The sequence below is a fragment of the Microtus pennsylvanicus genome, chromosome 18 (assembly GCF_037038515.1).
Source record: "Microtus pennsylvanicus isolate mMicPen1 chromosome 18, mMicPen1.hap1, whole genome shotgun sequence".
NCBI classification, from domain to species: domain Eukaryota; kingdom Metazoa; phylum Chordata; class Mammalia; order Rodentia; family Cricetidae; genus Microtus; species Microtus pennsylvanicus.
The window spans coordinates 4439581-4458790 of NC_134596.1; the positions used below are offsets into that span (position 1 = coordinate 4439581).

Genomic DNA, 19210 nt, shown 5'->3' on the forward strand with positions numbered 1-19210 from the left:
CAGTCGATATACTGTTTTATGACTGAACCATTGAATTTTTGGATGTTACATCCAAGGGTGGCCAGATGTCCTTAGAGCTTTCTGTCCACACTCCCAGGGAGTCTGGGGCCAACCATTTGTCCTTGTTGCTAAGTCCCGGGGCCTTCCAACCTAGTTTGTCAGATGTCTACCAGGCTATGCCCTGAGTAGACAGCCTGACCCCATACACCGGGACCAAGGCTGGTCCTGTCAGCTTCTGTTCCTGTATGACTTGGTCACTCTCCTGAGCATTCACATAGCCTTGAGCTCATTCATTTCCCATGGGCTGAGTGTTAACCAGGTTCTCTGAGGGATAGTGGGGGTGTTTTGTGCTTTAGTTTCCATGGTGACCCCCAACTCAATGGCCCCATTCCATGGCTGTCGGCTGCCAGGCTTTTCTGTGTGCGAAATGAGCTTGAGCTGATGAGCAGTGGATTGGCCAGGTGGATGGTGCGTTGGGCAGGCTGTCTGAGGCCGGCAACGCATTTGAATGTCTCTCAGCTCACGCTTCCTCTTGCACCAGAGCGCTCTCGCTCTCTCTCTCTCTCTCTCTCTCTCTCTCTCTCTCTCTCTCTCTCTCTCTCTCTCTCTCTCTCTCCTTCCCTCTCTTCCTCTTCTCTGCATTTATTTATCTATTGAGTGTGTGCACCTGTGAGCCGTAGCCTGCGTGTGGAGTTCGGAGGGAGTCCGTTCCTTCCCGCAGGTGTGTGCACTCCAGGGATCAAACCCGGGTTGTAAGGCTTGGTGGGAAGCTCTTTACCCGACGAAACCTGTCACTAGTCCTTGTGTGTGGTCTTATTCCATCATTGTCAGCTGCGAGAAATAAGGTCTGCCAAGGACCAAGGAACTACTCAAGGCCACCCCGTCGAACTGGGACTCCAGTTTCGGCTGGTTGACTTCAAGGTCATGTCATTTCTCCTCAGCTGCTGCCTCCTTCAACAGTCCTGAGCTGCTTGCTCTTGGCCCAGGGAAGAGAAGGCGGGGCACTTGGAGTCAAGAGACTTGGAAGAAGGTGGCATAGCAGGTCACTTGACTAAGTAAAGGCTCAGTGCTCATGGCGATCAGAACCCAATGCCAGAGCCTACTGTGACATCCGGGGGGCTCTTCTCAAGGGTCCCTCAGCCTTAGGCGGCTCCTGCCATTGGCTGTGCCTCTGTCCCTACTCATGCCCAGAGTGGCTTTTCACAGAAGCCCTTGCAGGTGACCTCTGTCTCAGTGTCCTGGAGTCTCTAATGACCACATCTCTACAGTTTTAAGATCGAGTCAGCTTAAGATCCATCCTAAGTGCAGTGGCATGAAGTAAGGGTATGGGAAAAACAGCTTTTTAAGGATTTATGCATGTTATGGTTTGCTAACGCCCAAAAGGTGAAAGTAAGAGATTCATTCGAGGTGAAAGCACTTGGCAAACATTGCCACTTTAGGACCTCGCTGCACATTTATCAGCATGGCCTGGCGTGGGCATGAGCAAGGAGAGGCCCTGCGCGTGATTTAACGAGGGGTGGTTTCCGTTCTGGCCCCCGAGTTCTGTGAGGCCTGAGTACTGCCTTTCCTGATCCTGGCCCCTCTGGCTGGAGAATACTGGTGATACGGAGGAAGGGCCCAACCAAAGATTCTGCACTGTGGACAGCCGTTCCTCCCTGCTGGGTTTGCTGAGGGGCTCCCTAACTCCCACGAGTCTGCTCTTTCTCCTTGGGTTGGTGTGTGAGTGACCATTTCTGGTGTGGAAAAGGGTCTGAACCATGGAATGAATCTCCAGGTGGTGGCTGACACACTAGCCCAAGACTGATCACTACAGGAGCTGACCTGCCCGTGTGCAAACTTGCACATACTTATTCTTGTACGTGTCTGTCCTTTGCATTGCACACAAGCACACCATAGACAACACATGGCTCATATATGTGCACACTCATGCATATATTCTATATCTCATATACAACCCTATGCACTTACCATTCGATACAACATAGATGCGTGCATACGCCTCACACGCCTCCTCAAGTATACTTCTCCAACACACAGGAATCCCATACACTATACAAAGCCACCACTTAAGGCTCTTGCCGAGCCTAGAGAGAGTTCATATATACTGGTGACATTTTTACAATGCATACACCAGCTCCGATGTTTTTGTTTTGCTTTGTTTTGTTTTTGGCAATCCCACCACACAGACTTTCCAAACATGGCACACTCTGCCATACATATGCACTCCCCAGTTCGTACCACCTCAGAGCTCCGCAGGGAGCGCCTTCTGCCTACTACTCCCTGAACAGGTGTCAGCAGGGGAGGAGTATGGGGCAGGAATGGTGGTCAGAACCCAAGCAGAGCCCTGGGACCTCCCTGGGCTTCATGCAGATAAAGCAAACAAATAGGATAGACCTCGTGAGCTCTCCAATCCTGCAGCCCTGGTCAGCCCAGCACACTGTGGGTGTGCCCAGCCTAAGGAAGTCCGGATGAGTCTAATTCAGTTTCTAAACCCAACTCAAACTGACAATTTATTTAAGACAATTGGCCGTCCTGCCTGCTCTGCATCAGCGCCTTCTAATGGATGCTGTGCACCCTCATGGGGCAGATTCCGGTAGGCAGCAAGCCTGACCTGCAGGTTCCGGGGGCCTGAAGCCTAGATGTAGGCCAGGGCTCCCCTGATTAGTCATTGTGGGCTCCCACTGCCTGTAACCTTGATACCCCTTAGAATCCTCAAAAGGGACCAAGTCTAAGTCTTCACTTTCACCTTGGGGAGGAGGGAGTGGCCGAGGTCATACGGGAAGTTAGTGGCCAGATAATGTCAGTCCCTGTACTGTGTTACAGCCGGACACTTGTTCCTGAAATGCAGATGGGAAAAAGATGAATCTGCACAGTGAACCCCTGAACAGCTCCGAGAGACAAGCACAATTTTCTGAAGACTACTGTGGTGTAAATAATTCCTAAATGAAAGTCATAGCACAAATTGGTCATTTTAATAGATAGTAGCGTGCCTTTCTGATTTGTGTTCCCAGGGGTGTGGCTGTGATAAAAATAACTTGCTGATTTATAAAACGTCTTAAGTCAACAGATCCCTAGTAGGTTTGTCTGACTTTACAGCCAGCAGCCTTACCACCCTGGTTACCATAGAAATGGGATGCCTTGCTCTGTTGCTATGGCTACCACTTTCTAGAACACAATTGGTGGGTTGCATGGTTTGTGATTTGGTTCTGGAAAAAAAAAAAAGAAAAGAAAAAGAGGCAGAAACTACCAGCTTGTGTTTGTGTGGCAGCATCGAGTCATCACAGCTGAGCGCCCTCAATTCGACAAGGCAGCCGCTGCGCTAGCCAGGCTGGGGCAGCTACCTCTGGGCTGCCTGACAGAGCTCTTCGTCCTCAGGTCATAGTCCCAGGAGGGATCAGCTGACCTGGTCCTGGATATGGTGGGACTCAGCTGCTCCGGGGATGGGCTGGAAAAAGGAGCAAGCATCAGGAATGGCAGTGTGAGGGCGGCAGGGAAGGCGGAGGGGGCAGAGAAGCAAGGCAGGCTGGAGCTGCCGGAGCAGTGGGAAAGTCAGTAGCCCCCTAGCGGGGGGACCAGGAGGGGTAAAGGGTGGAGCGGGAACTGCAAGGAGAGGGGGGGGGAGGGCACCAGAAGCAGAGTGGCTGGGCCCAAATGCCTGCAGTCTGTGTGTGTTCCTGGAGAGAGGGGGGAGGAGGTTGTATGCTCCGTGGTCCGGTCACCACTCTCTCCACGCGCTGCTCTGGGTGTGTGCACGTGAGTTGTTTGTGTGCACACGACCAGAGCGTGGCTGGTTGGGGTGAGGTGACATGTCTTGTTAAGGTTTCTGTGGGTTGCTCACATCCTCTGTGTGGTCCAGGCACCCAGCTGGATTCTCCATGCCCATGCATTTGTGTCTGAGCTTAGAACAAAGGTTAGGTGTGTACTCTGGGTTATTGAGTCTGTGGTCTGTGGGTGACTGTTGGCACACAGTTCACATAGAGCACAGACCCCAGTGCTTTCCCTGGGTGACAACCACAGCATTGTTCTGGAATTTGCTGTCCTGGGCCTATCAGGCAGAGTTGCCTCCCTGTCGGGGCCAGTGACACCACACCCCACCTCTCCCTCTTAACTGTGCTCTGAATACTGTGAGGTCTTGTCTACCAGGGCTCAGCACGGCTACAGACGAGGTAGGATGCACAGCCTGGACCACCCAAAGACACTCGTTCATCCTCAAAAGGCTGCTTCTGCCCCTGAGTTACTGAGTCCGTGCTCCAAGGCCTAGGATCCACTCGAGTGTGGCTATGATCACATCTGGCTGGTTCTAGTCGCCTCTGCCCTTCATTGGTTTCAGGGAAGATCACAGTCTGCTCTTAGGGAGTCTGGGAAGTGGGGGCCATCCTCGGCATGGAACCATTTAGTTCTGATCCAGGGCTGGCTTCTCAGTGAGCAAAGTGCAGGTAGCCCAGCGGTGAGAGCGCTCAGTGTCTGAGAGAGTGCCGCACCTCTGTCTAACCTCCCTTGCTCTCTTTGAAGCCTCACTTTTGTCCCCAAACCTCTTTGTTCCTGGCTTTCCTTTGGACACAGTAGAGATATGCGACCTGTTCGACCAAGACAGTGCACACAGTAGGTCCCCAAACTTTGGTAGTTTTTTTCTCTCTCCTCCCAACTTTGGGTCAGGCAAAGGAAGGGGTTATTTTGGCTTTGACAGGGCCTTGGCTTCCCTCCTATTAGCCCCTGGGCTCAGTAGAACACTGGAGTATCTTGGCAAGCCAGAATTAGCTTCTTCCACAGACGCCGAGTCTTCAGGGTCCTGCTTGTGGCAGTAGAGGTTGAGAAAGCAGGTGTGCAGGGAGTCTAGCACACTCTACCTGGGGGTGGAGTCTTCTGTCTGGCTCCAGTCTGGTTCTTGCTTCCCACCCTCTTAGCCTCCATTCTTTGTACAGTGAGGCCAAGGCTACACCTTGAGCCTGGATGACCATGGTTTTTTTTTTCTGTACTAATTGTGTGTGTGTGCGTGCATGCGTGTGTATACGTGTGTATGTGTGTTAATTTCTGGTATCATCCTTAATTCAGTCCCTTATTTTTTTTTTTTTGAGACAAGATCTCTCACTTGGCCTAGGGCTCACAGATTCAGCTACACTGGTTGGTCAGTAAGCTCTGAAATCCACCTGGCTCTGCTCCTCAACTCTGCGATTACAAGCACATGTCACCACACTTGACGCTTTCCTTTTCAATGATTGTTTTATTTGTATGAGTGTTTGTCTGCATGCATGTACGTGCCCGTGCATACCTGGTGCCTGTGGAGGCCAGAAGAGGGGCACTGGATCCTCTAAGACTGAAGTCGCAGAGGTGAACCACTATGGAGGTTCTGGGAATTGACCCTAGGCCCTCGAAAGCACAGTGGGTGATCTTAAGTGCCGAGCCATCTCTCCATGCCCAGCTCTGTTTAAAGCATAGGTTCTGGTGATGGAATTCCAGGATCCACGTCCGCATGGCAAGCGCGGTGCCAACCATCTCCTCGGCCTTTTATGCTAATCTTAATAAGACCTGGCCTTATTCTGGACCTCCTTGTCCCTGTGAAGATCAGTGCCACGGGGGGGGGGGGGCAAATGAGAGGAGGGCTCTCAGGCTTTGCTGATCTCCTGGGAGATCAATGCCCTGCCGGGGCTATTCTCATGAGCCTTTGCAAACACTAACGAGCCATCGCTGGAGATAGACTCATGGCCTCCCTGGGAGGGTATAGAGATTCCTTGAGGAGAGCCTTGGCAGGCTGCCTCCTGAGTACCACAGTTGCCAGTGGGAGCCTCGCCCCAGGGGAAGGGCTATCAACGGAGCAGTGAGGATGCATGGGATCAGGCATGAACACAGTGTTCATGGCCGGAAGTTTCTCGGGAAGAAGGACCCTCGGGTGCAAAGCCACCAGAGGAGGTACATGTGGCAAGAATGTTGGGTACATGTAGGGTGAGGACCCCGAGAGATCCAGTGCAGCCAGGGCAGTGATCTTGGTGTACCAGGCTAAGGGCTCCGGGTTTTTCCCTGTGGGCAGTGGTGGGAGCCAGCATGAGCAGCTCTGGGACCAGTAGCCGTGTGGCTGGGACTGAAGCCTAGAACCAGCTTTGATAGCAGTCGTCCTGTTGAGAGAGGATACAGAGGAAAAGGGTATGGCAGGGGTCACTGCATGGGGAGCATGGCCTGCCCCTGGGGAATCTAAGCTGTGAAGGCCAAGTTCCAAGAAGAGACCCAGAGGAAGTCCAAGTCCAAATGTATAGCAGATGAAAAGGCACGGTGCCTTGGAAGGGCTCCCGCTCCGGCTGAGCCGGGGCTGAAGGTCCATGGCTCTTCCTGCCTCCACTTTTCTCTCCTGCTTCGTCCTCCATGCATCCCAGGTCTGGAAGAGCTGGATCCCGAAAGAAGAGCTTCCTGGATTGAGAAGACTTCTTTTCTATCCCTCAGCTTTTTCCAGCCCCGAAGGCTTCACAGGGTGCAGGGACTCATACTCAACCCGCTGCTTCGTTCTGTCTTTGTGTGTGTCCTCCTCCTTAGCTGAACAGGGAGCTTCCTGAGAGCTGGTGTCCGGGGAAGCGTGGTGGGAAGAAAGGATGGATGGGTGAACCAAAGGATGTGAACAGTATATGAGCAGGGAGAAGGAAGGAGTGGAGCGGAGGATAGAAGGAAGGATGGATGAATGGGAGGGAAAGCAGAAGGAAGGGAGCAAGGACGGAAGGAAGATGGGTGGATGGCAAGGAGACATTGGTTCATGGAAGGATGCAAATGGATTGCATTTGATAGTAGCCTGTGAGAAGAGGTTCTGAAAACTGCATTGCTACTAAGCTAACAGGATGCCAGCCACTGTGAGCAGCAGCTTACACGGTCTCTTCCTGTCTGTGGGCTCGGGGAGCATGCGGCATCTTCTCATGAGACTGCTGTCAATTTATAACACCGTCTTTCCCACTCTCCTCTCCCCTCCCTGACACCCAGAACATGATCTGGAGGATCCTCTTAGTTCTTGGTGCCCAGATCCTTTGGCAGGTTGGGCTCCAGGACTCAGGGTTTTGGTTAACCCAACCTAGCAATTCTGGGCCTCCCAGAGCACATGGGATGGGGAGGAGTGCCAGGGTTAACCCAAACTAAGGCCAAGGCACTTGACTTCCTGCTGCTAATTGCGGGGTGTGTGTGTGGGTGTCTTTAAGTAGATGAAGGGGAGTCAAAGGAAACAGACACACCTCCCAAAGGCCCGGGTCCAGTAGAGCGGTTTCCTTGTCTTTCTTTGCACACCTCAGTCCAGTCTCAGTCAATGTAGCTAAATGCCATGACAGACACCTCAGAATTCAGTGGCTATTTTCTTTTGTTTTTATTTCTCATCAGAGTCTTTATTGGCAGCTCATCCTAATGTAGCCAGGCTCCTTCCCTCTTATGATTTGGCTGGCAGCGGGGAAAGGAGGAACAGGTGAACAGGGATGCAGGCTGTGCAGGCCTGGCTCGGCAGCAGCACTTACCCCTCAGGGCTCCGAGGAGGCTAGGGTTGCAGGGCAGCCTGGGTTGTGCTGAAGGAGCTCTGTGTATGGGCTGTTCCTCATGTGGCAGTCTGCCTGGGCCCAACACAACACACGCCAGGTTTCTCCACCCTGAGTGGGAAGCCTTTACTCTGACACCTGTGTTTCTCGCCCACAGTATGTGGCCTTGGCCTCCCTCTTCTTCATCCTGGTCTCCATCACAACCTTTTGTCTGGAGACCCATGAGCGGTTCAACCCCATCGTGAACAAGACGGAGATTGAGAATGTTCAAAATGGCACCCAAGTGCGATACTACCGGGAAGCAGAAACCGAGGCCTTCCTCACCTACATCGAGGGCGTCTGTGTGGTCTGGTTCACCTTCGAGTTCCTCATGCGTGTTGTCTTCTGTCCCAACAAGGTGGAGTTCATCAAGAACTCACTCAATATCATTGACTTTGTGGCCATCCTCCCCTTCTACCTGGAAGTGGGCCTCAGCGGCCTGTCCTCTAAAGCTGCCAAGGACGTGCTGGGCTTCCTGCGTGTCGTCCGCTTCGTGCGCATCCTGCGCATCTTCAAGCTGACCCGCCATTTCGTGGGCCTTCGGGTCCTGGGCCACACGCTCCGTGCCAGCACCAACGAGTTCCTGCTGCTTATCATTTTCCTGGCCCTGGGGGTGCTCATCTTTGCCACCATGATCTACTACGCTGAGAGGATAGGGGCGCAGCCCAATGATCCCAGCGCCAGCGAGCACACACACTTTAAAAATATTCCCATTGGCTTCTGGTGGGCTGTGGTCACCATGACGACATTGGGCTATGGAGACATGTATCCTCAGACGTGGTCTGGGATGTTGGTGGGAGCGCTGTGTGCCCTGGCAGGAGTGCTGACCATTGCCATGCCGGTGCCCGTCATCGTGAACAATTTCGGGATGTACTACTCTTTAGCCATGGCTAAGCAGAAACTACCAAAGAAAAAAAAGAAGCATATTCCACGAGCACCACAGCTGGGATCTCCCAATTACTGTAAATCTGTCGTAAACTCTCCTCACCACAGTACTCAGAGTGACACATGTCCGCTGGCCCAGGAAGAAATTTTAGAAATTAACAGAGCAGGTAGGAAACCTCTTAGAGGCATGTCGATCTGACCTTTAACCTCTGCCCCCTGTAGCAATGATTCCAGATTCAGTCAGACTGCTTCCTTAGTTCTGTGGGTGACCCAGGACCCTGTGCCCAATCTTGAGGTGTGGATCCTGGGACCCCAGGGAGACGCTTGGCAGCCAATTTCGGAAGTCAAGAGCTTGCTAGAGGAACCTTACTGGTGGCTCTGGGTAAGGAGGTTGACGTGGTTGGTCTCATAAGTTCTGAAGAGACCCCCACATTTGCTGAGGACTCTTAGCAGGAGCCCAGAGGCTGCTGCTTGGTCAGGAGGAGTCAGGCCTAAGTCTCTGACAGGCTACTGACCCGTGGTGGGCAGGGAGGGAGTGGGTGTGATTCAGAGACGCCGCACAGCCTTTGATTTGGTCTTTAACATGGATGCCTTCAGGCTGTGGACTGGCAGAGCGGTACATGAGATCTGGCCAGCCGGGTCCCTGCAAAGGCAGCAGTCAGGATTCTCAGCCCGAGCAGAAGCTGTCTCTGTAGCCGAGTGGACTCCTGCCCCGTGGCTCCAGGTCTCTGCTAGGAGTTGCCCCTAGCCTGTGACAAGCTTCCTTACCCCACAGCATGCCAAACCAACTCATCCTCTGACACCGCTAGAGCTTAGCACTTACCTTTAGGAATCCGTTGAGTGACTCTGGCTTTCACGTTGTCTGTTTGGGTTGATGGTCCAGTGGGAGTTTCCGGTGACCTTCTGATGGAAGAGGCTGGTGAGCAAAGGCCTAGAGGGGGGCCACACCCCGGGCAGCGAGGATGAAAGCATTAGGGACCAGCAACAACCTCCCACCACCGAGAGTTGTCCCCGATTCTAGCAGTAGGGACTGCAGCAGCAGCAGCAGCAGCAGCAATACAAGACATCCCAACCGCTTACCCACGAATTCACTGGGAGATGGGGTGGGGGTGGGGGAAAACAATACTAGTCACCGAGGGATATATTCTCATATTCCATGGCTAGTGGTTCATTATGGGACTATCTCAGTTTTATGAGAACCTGCACATAGCACATAAAGTTGACCATGGGGCTCTGGTCTGAAGATGAAAACCCATAGTCTACCTCTACCCATGGAATCCCATTGGCTACTCTGAGGACACAGGGATCTCCAAGGAACAGATGACCCAGAGAAGAATGGTGACACTGATCTAAGAGGCGCTTGGTGAGTGTGAGGTTGGTGTGTGCTGTTAGATTCATGTAGTCTATGGAGAGCACCCCATGCCTGGGTCTCCCAGGGGGCTGCCAGCTAGCTCAGCCTCAGGTGAGAGAGTCTCTCTCTTTCATGCGGGTGACCTCCCTCAGTGGGTGATTGATGTCCTTCACTACTGTGTGCTATCTGATTCACCTTCCCATCCAAGTCCTTTTTCCTACTGGCTGGAGCAATGTCCCATGGCTTACTTCTCCGGCCATGGGTCATTCCAGCCCTTTCACCCAATCCCATGCCCTCTCCTTTCTGAGATTGCTGTAGGCACATAAGTAAAATGTAACTTGTGTTCTAGATTGGAGCAGGGAGTGCAGGAGGTCTGAGGTAGAGACCTCCTGGTCTAGCCATGTCTCCATTCATGGGAAGCTCCAGGCATAACCTTTTGTTTTGAGTTAGTTAGCCATTTTACCCCAGGAGCCACCAGCAGGGCAAGGACAGTTTCCTCAGCTCTGGGTGAGCCCCACTGTGCACCCCAGTAGGAAGTGCTCAGCCAGAGGGGCATTACCTGACCCTACTCAACCCTTCGGATTCATCTTCCCAACACTGTCAGCCAGTGTCGGTGCTCTAGACATGGAGCCCCAGGTCAACCTTTGGTGACCCCAGCTCATTCTAGCCACACAGAGATTGCTCTGCACACCCAGTGACATAATTTCCCATGTACTGAGGGTGCACATGCACACATGCACACAGACACAGACACACACACACACACACACACACACACACACACACACACACACACATTCAGCTAGTCCTAGGGATATTAGCTCTTTCCTCATGTTGCTGCAGCAGATCCACAGAGCCTGTGAATTCCTGTGAGGTTTCCTCTGGGTTCCTCAGCCCTTCCCCTGAGAGCACCTTGCCCCTGGCTCCAGTGAGGTTTCAGGAACACAGAGAGCTCTGGTTTGGGTAGTCTTATGACTTGCTCTCCAAGCTCAAGTTCCTTTCCTCCTCACCTCCTCCTCACACACTATTCCCCTCTCTTTCCCTTGCTGTTTGGTGCTGTCCTGATGCTCAGCCCAACCCAGCCCCTCAGCTCTAAGATTCCAGTCCACCTAGAGCCTCATCTTTGACCGGAACCCGAGTGAGACCAGGCTTATCTATTGTCAGGGGCACATGAGGTTCCTCGGCTTGTCTTTAGTCATCCTTGTGCCATACTTCCCTTCTCATTCAACCCCTGGATGGGCTTGGGGTGGAGGAGAGAACGGGGAGAAGCCAGAGTTGGAGAAGGCACATGGTGAGTAGAGTCAGACCTTATGGGGGTGTGGGCGATGAGGTCCTGTGGGGTCCTTCAGCAGAGACAGTCGAGCAGGCCCTTACCCAGAGTTTTCTCTACTTCCATTTTGAACTCTTGGGCCAGGGACTGAACCAGAATGCTGGGCTTCCAGCTCTCTCCCCTCCCCTCCACATCCCAGTCACTGCTGAAGCCGCAGTTTTTCTGTCCCAGGGACATGGTGATCTCTTTCTTTGGGCCATGATTTGAATGGCCTCAGTATTTGTGGGATCTTCCCCGAGGGGCTCCAAGGACTCAGATCTCACCTGGTCATGGGAGGCACAGGGAGGGAGTGTCTGGGACTGAGCTCCCTGGAGAAGCTGCCCTTCTCCTGGAAGGGGCTCCCTTCCCCATTTACAGTGGGGTCAACCACTTGCTCTGGGTAGCTTGGAATGTCTGTTGTCCCCTGTCTTGCCATGACCATTCTTGTGTGTCTTATCGTGTCTGCTCCTGTGGGGCGGGTCAGTCCTTTGTGGTGTGGAGTCCAGAGTTCTAGGGTCCCAGCATAAGAGGTAAAGAGGATGCAGGTGGCCAGATCTGGTTCCCTCATTGCCTGGGAGTATGTGGAACCAAAGTGATGTCTCAGAGACCCCTCCCCCAGGAGCTACCACTGCAGCCTCAGGGTGTTCTTTGCGGGGAGAGCCTCAGAATCTAAAGTCCCCTCTCTTTGGGCCCTCCAGCTGTCCTGTCTCGGGCTACAGCACTTGCCTGGGACTAGGGCTAGACCCCGAGGGAGAGAGGGTGGCAGTACTGGGGACAGAACTGATGGGGCCAGATAGGTGGTTAAAGAGAATCCAGCTTCAGGGCTGGCGGCCTGGACCCCGAGTGGAGCCCACACTGCCCGAGTGGGCAAAGGGAGATCCGAGAGGAAATGAGATGACTTTGAATGGCCGGCATGGGCGCTCTTTTCTGTGTTGTGCATATCCCCTCCCCCTCTCCGCTAATCATGTCTCTCTCTCTCTCTCTCTCTCTTGTTTTGTTGACTGAGTGTGGTGGTCCCCACAACTGTCTCTCACAGCTTGTCCCCCTTTAGCCTGAGATGTTTCCCCTGAGTCCCAGCTGAGCAGACCCCTCTGGGGCAAACCCAAGGCAATGCCCAGCCCAACTAACCCCTGTCCAGTCCTGCGTGCGCCTGGTGGTGCCCGCTGCTGATGTGAACAGTAAGTACGTCAGAAGTGTCTGGAGATGGCCGAAAAGCAGGCCTGCTGACAGAGGGCCTGGCCATGTAGGTTCTCCTTGCTCCAAAGTTTTAAAAAAAATGACCCTGTCACAGATGTTCATCTCCGTTCATTTCAAAGCCTTGAAATCATCTCTGAGATGCCTGCCCATGCTGCCATTTCATCATCGCGGGCCTGTGGGGTAGTGGCATTCTGGGGTCCTGGGCCAGGGGAGGCAGACCCAGGTCTGTGAGAGCAAGTGGGAGCCTAGGCAGCTAGCTGCCCTTTCATTCCAGGAGAGACGAGCAGGTGGGTAGGGACTCAGCGACCTTGCACCCCGTGGCGTTTCTCGTGGTTCCTCAGGTTTAGACAATTGGCCTCTTTAGTTATTTTCTCTTCTGGCCATCCGCACTGAAGTTTGGGACTGGAGAATGGCCCGCTTGCTGACAGCATCTTCAACCGCAGGTAAAACAACAGCCATTCAGCCATAGATCCCTTTCCAAAGGTCGAGGCTGAGAGAAAAAGCAGGCCCCATCATGCTGTCCCCCTAGATTCCGGTTGGCTGTTCCTCGCCTCTGCCCCCCCCACCCGAGGATCTGCCCCACTTTCAAACCTTTTACAGTTCAAGGTGGGAGCCCAGGGGTAGGGGGCAACAATGTAGGCAGAGACTCAGTGTCAGAAGAGGGGTCTCAGGCTGCGCTGTCTCTATGGAGGCAGAGGCAGAAAGGAACAGTCACTATTTGACCCTGGACAAGAAGAGCAGGCTGTGGACGCCCACTCAAGAGCATCTTCGCCAGCTGGAGAAGATGCACTTGGAAGCCACTAATGTTCCCCCGAAGAAAAAGTCATTCGAGGCACATGGACCCCAGCTTCCAACCCCCTTCCTCACCATACCACATCCCCCATTGCCCCAACATTGTCCTTCCAGCCCACAGAGCCTCCATGAGGGAGACGAGAGCCAAATGGAACGTAAGGGAGGATATGCATGTCCGTAGGCACATGTGTGTGCCCACAGACACGCTCCATTGCTAGGCAGCCCCCAGCTTGTCACATGGTGCCAGAGTTTCCCTAGGAACTGGCCTTTCTGGTTCAGAGTCAATCAGGAGCGAAGGCCCTGGGATCTTCAAGGAATGCACTGTACGTGAAATGCCTTGCCATCTTGTACGACAGACTTTTTTAAGTTCCAAAATTATGATGGGAAACTTTTTTTTGGATTTGCTTTATGAATAAACCTGATTGGTCCATTTCTCTTTTGACTGACTGCCTCTTTGTAGTGACATGACGTACACGGTGGTGATCCCACCCACGTGCACGCCACGTGTGTGCACGCAGGATCACTCCTGCGTGTAGTTACGTGATGTGAACAGGATCATGGGAGAGGGTCAAATCCAGGGGGATCCTTCAGAGAGCCACCCCTAACACATTCCCAGGTTGGTTTCCTTCCTTCCCCAACAGGCTCCCATATGAGGCTTCCCCCATGTGCAGCATTTGAGTGGGCTTCACTCTGGCAAAGTCCCCAAGAGGGACAGAGATGGGGGACAAAGGTCAGTCAGAGTCACCTCTGCCATGTGCTGAAGGCCGCCAGATCTTTGACGTTAAGAGGGCCAGGGTGCCTGCCTGCGGCCACATTTTGCCTTCCAGCATACGTGTCCCCCTGCGACTCCCTCCCAGGTTCCTCCTTAGGCCACTACAGAGGCCAAGCCTCAAATTTTCCCCCAGCCAAGGCCGTCAGCGTCTGTTGCCTCCAGCACACCCATTTGCTCTGTTTTGCCAGGAATGCTGGCAGAAGGGACAGCAATGGGAGCCCCTCCCACATCCCTGCCCAGCTCTCACTGCCTCATGCATATGCATATATCTTTGTTGTGCGAGCTGACCAGGTCCCCTGGAGGGGTCTGTGGAGATGCTGCTTGATGTGTGTGGGCATAGTGTAGGTCTGCATGGGGACAGAGCAGATGGAGGGGTCTCATTGGGTCTGTGAGGGTACACAGGAAATTAATCCGCATGGAGAAATGGGGTAGATGGATCAGATTGGGTCCTTAGAGGGGCGGCGAAACGTGTACCCAGGCCGAGTCAGTATGAGGAACGGGAAACTGAAGTGACCCGATTGGGTCTTTGTAGAGACACTACAGGTGTGGCCAGCTCTTATCTGTGTACAGGACGTAGTTTCAGAGGCACCTGTGTGAACAGCGTAGAAGGTGTGATCAGGCTTAACCTGGGTAGAGGACGGTCTCAGAGAGAACAGATCGGGTTCCTGTGAGGACAAAACAGAGGTCTGGCCAGTTTAGTTCCTATGGGGCACAACATGGTAAAACGGAGACAGTGTAAAATATGTGTCCAGGCAAGCCTGTTGAGGGGATGGGGAATCCGAGGGACCAGACTGTCCCTGTGATTACAGGAAAGAAGGCGTGAGCAGGCCTAGTCTGTATGGGTAAAGTTATAGAGGCACCAGATTTGGTCCCGTGGGGACAGAGAAGAAGGCTAGGGCACCTTGATGGATGAGCTGGGTCCAGATGGGGTGCTGGGAGCAAGCCGAGTGATGAGACGTGAGGATGCGGCAGGAACCAAATGCTGCAATGGGATCGGCTAGAGGAGTCATGGGGGAGGTCAAATGGCGTCCAGCTGGGCCGAGGGTGAATGCTGCTGGGAGACAGCCAGGGGCTGGTTAGAAGTGGGGGGGTCTGAAAGGCTACCTTTCTGGACTGGGGCCTTTCTGAGTGTCTGTCTTCTCCCTGAGTTGTGTGTCTGACCCTCTCCCCATGAATACATCACATCATCCTGTCTCATTACCCTGCCTTGGGCCCACCTGCCAGGCTCATCACCAATTCATCTTTTTGCAAACTTTGAGCAAACCCAGGAGTGTCTTCCTCCCTGCACTGTCAGCAGTCCGCCGCCAGCCCTGCACTGTCCCAACCAACCGCCCCTTTCCATCCTCAGGAACGGGAGTTCTTTGTCAAATGCCCTCCCTTCGGCCTGTCACCCCTCTCACTAAACAGTTTTCAGTGTCTCAATAGCTTCTGCTTATATGTTTGAAGATTCCAAACTGAATGGGGAGGTGGCGAAGGCCGCGCTGGCGAACGAAGACTGCCCCCACATAGACCAGGCCCTCACTCCCGATGAGGGCCTGCCCTTTACCCGCTCGGGCACCCGCGAGAGATACGGACCCTGCTTCCTCTTATCAACTGGGGAGTACGCGTGCCCACCTGGTGGAGGAATGAGAAAGGGTATGTAGAGGAAGCTGGAGCTCTCTGCATTGGCTGGGCCCGCCTTGCGCTCCTGCAGAAGGGTGGGCAGGGAGGTGGGCAAGGGGCGCTGAGGGGTAGGCAGGCACACTAAGGGGGCAATGATGGAGGGAGTCCCCCAAGCTTGGCCTCTAGAGGTCAGAGTCCTTTCCAGAGGGGGATGCCAGGTTGGTAGAGCGAGGCTGAGGCCCAGGTAGCTAGCTGTAGGTTAGTATTAGATAAATGGTAGAAAGGGGCTTGGCACAGAGTAGATGACCATGGGCTGTAAACCCAAGCCAAGGAGGTACCTAAGAAGACAGGGGGCATCTCAGTTCCTCCAGAGTTTTCTTGTGCTGTAGAGCAAATCCAAACGGCAGTGTTCTTTCCTAGCCTTTAGTTGTAGAGGGCTTGGCCACCACCCTGTGAGTTTAGTCTTCAGGTTGTGCTATGGAAGAAGAACCCTTTAAAGAGAATCTGCAGGCCAGTGGAAAGGAAGGCCTCATAGAGAGGTGGCTTTGGAGCTGGGGGATAAGGCCACTCTCCTTGTAGAAGTAAGCTATGTGACAGTCAGCATACTGAAGATGAGAAACAGAAAACCTACCAAGACAAGGTATATCAATGGGACTTTGTATAGCCCTTTCCATAGCCAGAGCACATTTCCGCGGACCCATGGGTGGTCAGTGCCCCTCTGTGACTGGTGAAGGCTGAGACAGTGGTGTTCTTACAGTCAGGATTTGGAGAAGCTTAGCATGGGCTGGGCTGAGTGCTGGCGAGGAGCTTAGGGCAGTCTGCATAGGGCTGCAGGCACTGGCCTGGGCCTTTCTCAGTGCAGCAGACTAGCTGGGAAGCGCAGGCACGCATCTTTGTGCCTCAAATGCTCACACAGTCGCATGCTGACAGCAAGCAGGGTAGGGCAGACAGGAGTCAGATTCTTGAGAGTAACACCTGGTGTGTAGTCTGTGGCCTTTGTCAACTGTACTAGTGGTGGAAACAGTTAAGCCAGACACAAGGAGAAGACAGACTTCAAGGATCAAAGGCAGACCTAGGAGAGGAGAGGCAGCATACACCAAGATGAGGGAAAGTTCTTTGGGTTGCGCACGATTGCTTAGTTATGCCCACCTGATTCAGGCTGGTCTCTGCTTGTTTGCCCTGCCTGAGGTCCCCTGGACCTCAGTGCGGTGTGCCACTCCCTGCATGATGCTGCATGGCAGAGGGCTACCAGTCTTGAGAAGGGCTCCATCCTTGACATGGATGGGTCCGCTGCTCTCTTTGCAACTGGCTTTTTTCCAGGTAAAGCCTCTAGAATGCCAAGGAGCAGGGCCACCCTGAAGAATAAGGGGAAATTATCTCCACGGCTGTGCCCTGCCCAGTAAAGCCCCATGGGCTGCCTGGCTCCTTTGTCTTGGATACTGGATCGGTCGGTGTGGCCTAAGAGAACAGAGTGTCTCTACTGTGCTTCCAGAAGCACCTAATCTCCTAGTAGTGCTAGGGAGTTGAGTGCAACCCCCATCCATAGGTAATCCCCAGTCTCAGAACCCACCTGGGTTCGGGTGGCACCCAAGGGTGAAGGCCCCACACACGTTCACCCAGCCCAGCTCTCGTGGCTCCTGAGAGCGACAAGAATTTGCTTTGCTCTGGCTGATTCAGAGCCCTTTAGGTCTACAGGTCCAGAGCAGAAGTAGGGACTTCACTTGTCCCCCCAAGGAGGGAAGAGAAAGAGGCTGCTAGGCTGGTTCGCTGCATGGGAAACAAGCCAGCTGGAGAAGAACCTGCCTGCCTCTGCATGCGGCTGTTCAGTCTTTCCTCCTCCTTCCTTAACAACTAAGTACCAAGCGGGAGGGGAAGGCACGAAGAGGAGCTCAAGTGTTAATTGTATTCTCTACATACAGATCTTTGCAAAGAAAGCCCTGTCATTGCTAAGTATATGCCGACAGAGGCTGTGAGAGTGACTTGACCAGGCGGCTTGGCCGAGGACACTGGTGGCTATTAAGCATCTGGGTGGACCTGCAGCCCCTCCTCACCCTCGGACAGAGTAAATTCACGCCATGCAGGTTTGCCGGACGAGTCCGAGTGGCCCAGGCATTGTACTAAGACGGACGTAGCTTTTTCTACGGCCATTGGTAACTGACCGTAGAGGATCACCCTTCCTTCTTTTCATTTTTCTTAGAAGTTACCTTTTCTTTGGGGAGGGGGGTGAAGGGAAGCCTTAGCATGACTTGCATGAAGTTAAACAGAAAACCCAGCTAAACCAAACCCACCAGCCCCTGCTGTGACTGTATGATTCCCCTCACCACCACCACGAATGGAGAGAAATCAAGGGGCCTTTCTTTCAGCGCTCTTTATTTTGACACACGGCGTCGGAGCCCAACTGTAATGGCGCTCGGTAGAAATCTGTACATTTCTGGGAGTAGGGGGCCAGGGAAGAAGGATGGGGCCGGGGAATGGATTGCTTTTTGTACACAAGACCCAGAGGAAAGGTTTCAGAAAGGTAGTCAGTCATTGGTCACATTGACCTCACCTTCGTAGCTCATCTCTCACACGGAAAACAGAGAACTTTGCTCCGAATAGGACTGTGGGAACTCACACTGCTGCTCTCTTCCGTCTCTGGCATGCTTGTGACCCAGCGGACGTCTCCCAAGACCCTGACAAGCGGCTAGTTTAGGCTGATTCTCATCTCAGTGTGTAGATCCAGTGTAACCAAGTTTCATAATGAATTGTTCATAGTTACACCATATGGATTTTCCAATGTCATTTTAAAGCCAGGATGTAGAGTACCTCCAGTTCGGGACCACCTGAGGGGCGCCTCCCCTCCACCTTTACTAAAGCATAACCTGGCATTGTATGCAATTTAGTACTTCAGCATAAAAAAAACAAAAACTGCATGCCCAATGTTATGCAAAGAGATTCGAGCATGAAATAAATTTTGTAACATGGTTTCTGTCTAGTTTAAAGCAGATTTGTTTCTCTGAAGCAATCGGAGGTTTGCAGAGACGCGCTTCTGCATCTCGAATAAATATAGTATTTTCCCAACAGAAACAGAGGACAGTAGCTTGGCTTTGGTCTGATTCTAAAATTAGTGTGTGTGGGGGAAAGGATGATATTTTTGAAAAACACATGCTCAAGTTGAAAAAAAAAATGCAACATCTCGAGTTTCCACTGCAACATTTCCTGGAAAGACAGCAACCTCCCCTCCCCGGGCCCCGGCCCTGGAAATAAAAAGCTGACTTCTGAGACAAAGCACTGACTTGAGTTTTTATTGCCTTCAGGCAGATCTCCATTCTGTTCTGGTACGACTGAGCCAATCATGGGCCCGACTACTACTGTAGACATCTAAGCTGACGTGTTGCTGGGCTTTGAGGATGCTGTACCCTGCAGGGTAGGGCTGCAGATACTGCTGGGCTAAGGGACAAAAGCACACCCTTTGTGGGGGTCACCTGGATGGTTTTATGACTCATCTTGTGGATCCTTGCATTAAGCCTTGTCGGAGCATCTAGTTGCCCTATGCAGCCTTGAGCAACTCCCTGTTAGGACTACGTTGGGTCTGTCAGGTCTGGGTGCCCTGGCCAACTTGCAGAGCCTGGTCTAGAGACTACCTCATCGAATACTCCTCTCAGCCTGGACACACCTTGGAAAAAGTATGATCTGCTCTGGGGAAACTCACTTGCAGGTTTGGGTGTGGGGTGGAATGGAAGATCTGATTCTTCCTCTTCTGCTAGAATTCCAGAATGCTCATATGGAAA

At 53.0% G+C, this 19210-nt stretch overlaps 1 protein-coding gene across 1 annotated transcript in view; it reads left to right on the plus strand.

Moving 5' to 3' along the window:
- Nucleotides 1-18404, plus strand: part of Kcnc1 (potassium voltage-gated channel subfamily C member 1) — a 42602-nt gene extending 24198 nt beyond the window's left edge. Inside the window, exons 2-4 of the mRNA XM_075952337.1 lie at nt 7651-8584; nt 15285-15473; nt 17360-18404. Coding sequence (XP_075808452.1) covers nt 7651-8584; nt 15285-15473; nt 17360-17424 — 1188 coding nt within the window. The 3' untranslated portion in view covers nt 17425-18404. The remainder of the gene's footprint in view (nt 1-7650; nt 8585-15284; nt 15474-17359) is intronic.
- The last annotated feature ends 806 nt before the right edge of the window (nt 18405-19210 follow it).